Genomic DNA, 2,556 nt, shown 5'->3' on the forward strand with positions numbered 1-2,556 from the left:
AATTCAAGTTGTTTATTCAACATGATATTCTGTAAAACAGTTTCTCTTGTCATTGAAACAAAGAGGCACTTTACATTTTTCGCAGTACGTGTCTGACTTTAGCGTTTTACAAAGTGCGCAACGGCGGCGTTTCTCATCTTTCAATGGCCAGTGGCCGAGGCCATCACGGCGGGCATCATCGCTTGGATGAATCCGAACCATCCTGGGTGGCCGGGTAGGTGTGTCATCCTCATCAAGTGAAGGCCTTCCTCGCTTCTTTGCCAAACCCATACCAGCTTCCACCAATCCCTGGGCAACCAAGGCTTGAAATTGTCGTAGCTTGAGTACCGACTTGGCAGCAACCCCTAAAAGCCGACAATCCCGCCTGTACAGAAGCCATGCGTTGATTACTCCAACTGAGACAAAGTGCCAAAAGAGAATTATGTACCATCTGCGAGACCTGATTGAGAATTTACAGCGAGCAAGATGAGCATCGAGCATATTGACACCGCCCATGTAGGTATTATATTCCTTTATGATGAATGGGCGGTCCACATTGGCATAGTCTTTCTTGCTTTTATCCCATCGATGGGCTGCATCTACTGGCTCTGACCCAGCGTAGGTTGACATGAGAGTTACTGCCTTGGTATCTTGCCATTTTAGGCAGACGATGTTGTGCACAGTATTCACACGATAATCATATGACCCTCGTCCTTGCTTTGCGATTTCCTTGCCACCGATCAACTGGCATTTGGCGAGACGATTCTTTCGAACAGTCCCAGTGTAGTGGAAACCCAGTTGCTTCATCTTTACGAGTAGTCCTGCTGATGTGAAGAAATTATCTCCAAAGACCTGGTAGTCCTTGTTTGTTGGAAGTGTTTCACAAAGTTTCACAATGACATCCCCACCTAATCCTAGTTCACTTGCTTTAGTCTTATTACCACCGTTCCTTTGGTAGATGTCAAAGTCATGTAGTAATCCACTAACAGAACACCTTGCCCACACCTTGAACCCCCAAGGATGAGGTTTCCCTTTTATGTATTGTCTGATTTTACTGAATTTGCCTTTGTAGGGAACCATCATTTCATCAATGGATTGTTGTTGCTTTGGAGTTACTTGTATGCACTGTTCACGAAACATGTTGACAAATGGCCTTATTTTCCACAGTTTGTCTTTCCTATCATCATCTGTAGCTGCCTCATTATCCACAAAGTGAATGAATGTCAGTAATGTCTGAAATCTATTTCTACTCATGACATCTGCCACTGGCCCATATCGAGACTCATTCTCCCAGTACATTCTCACCGATGGCATTTCAACTACTCCCATGCGGAAGTAAATGCCTAAAACCAATTCTATTTCTTTTACACATGTGCTGACACACTTTCCGTCTTTCTGTACACTGTACCTATTGGTGTATTCAACAATAAGTTCCAGCATTTCGTTGGTGACAAATCGGCGGAAATACATCAGTGGGGTTTGCAATATCCCCCTTGGGTCGGTTGGTTCCAGAGGCACTCCCTGAAAGTTTATTTCAGGTGGACGAAAGTCTTTTTTTCCATTGAAAGTCTTCTATTGTTATTAGGCGTAGCCAGCTGAGCCAGCGGTATGCCGTCATCACTGCTAGAATCGCCTCCATCGCTGTCAGCGATATCATCAACACCAGTTTCAGCAACATACGGCTCATCGGAATCTTTGTCTTCAAGGTCGCTTCCAAAATCACTGTCGTCAGCACATACTTGATCTAATACTTCCTGCAGGGAATAGGTTTTCACACGCTTAGCCATTCTGACTGCAAAAATTCAATAGAAAAAAAGTTATAGTAGAAACCAATATATTGCATATTTTAGCTACCTAAAGCCCAATGTGTCATATATTCAATATATTGAATATATGTCCAAATATATTATATATATATATATATTGTAATATATATGTATATAAAATATATTGTAATATATATGTATATAAAATATATATATTGCATATATGGTTCATATATGTGCAAAATTCAATAGAAAAAAAGTTATAGTAGAAACCAATATATTGGCATTATTGCATATTTTAGCTACCTCAAGCCCCAATGTGTCATATATGACCCATGCACTTGAGGGCTCCCCCACGAGTAGTTGAAATCAAAACAAAGTATTTTAAATAGCATATATATGACCTATGCTATCTAGAAAATTACTTGATGTGTATATAATTTATGATGCTTACCTTATCACGCAACAGCAGGTGACATTCAGTGTCCGCAAATTTGATCTGCATCAAATCATGGGGGCTGCCATCTTGAAACTGCTCAAGGGCATTTTAATTCCTCAATTCACCACCAGCTGGCTCTCTTGCGGGGTCAAATATGACACTCTGGGCATTAGTGGTTTAATTTAAACTATTTTTTCATAGGGTTGGCTAACCTTGACCCAAAAAGGGGTGGGGTCAATTCTGACCCCGTGGGTGCTCCAGGGTTAAAATTAAAAATTTTAAATTTAAAAAAAATTAAAATTTTATATTTGTATTATAATTTGCATTTAAATTTATATTTAAATATATGATTGTCATCAAATATATATATAT

General features: G+C 39.9%; 1 protein-coding gene across 1 annotated transcript; it reads right to left on the reverse strand.

Annotated features, from left to right (window-relative positions):
* Positions 1 to 386: 386 nt before the first annotated feature.
* On the reverse strand, positions 387 to 1,663 carry LOC106812542 (piggyBac transposable element-derived protein 3-like). The gene is made up of 2 exons (XM_014816437.1): positions 583 to 1,663; positions 387 to 395 (listed from the first exon to the last, which is right to left on the reverse strand). Exons 1-2 carry the CDS (start codon positions 1,447 to 1,449, stop codon positions 387 to 389), a joined length of 876 nt encoding a protein of 291 aa, XP_014671923.1. The 5' UTR covers positions 1,450 to 1,663.
* Between the last annotated feature and the right edge of the window lie 893 nt (positions 1,664 to 2,556).

This window comes from Priapulus caudatus, unplaced genomic scaffold (assembly GCF_000485595.1).
Source record: "Priapulus caudatus unplaced genomic scaffold, Priapulus_caudatus-5.0.1 Scaffold659, whole genome shotgun sequence".
NCBI classification, from domain to species: Eukaryota; Metazoa; Priapulida; class Priapulimorpha; order Priapulimorphida; family Priapulidae; genus Priapulus; species Priapulus caudatus.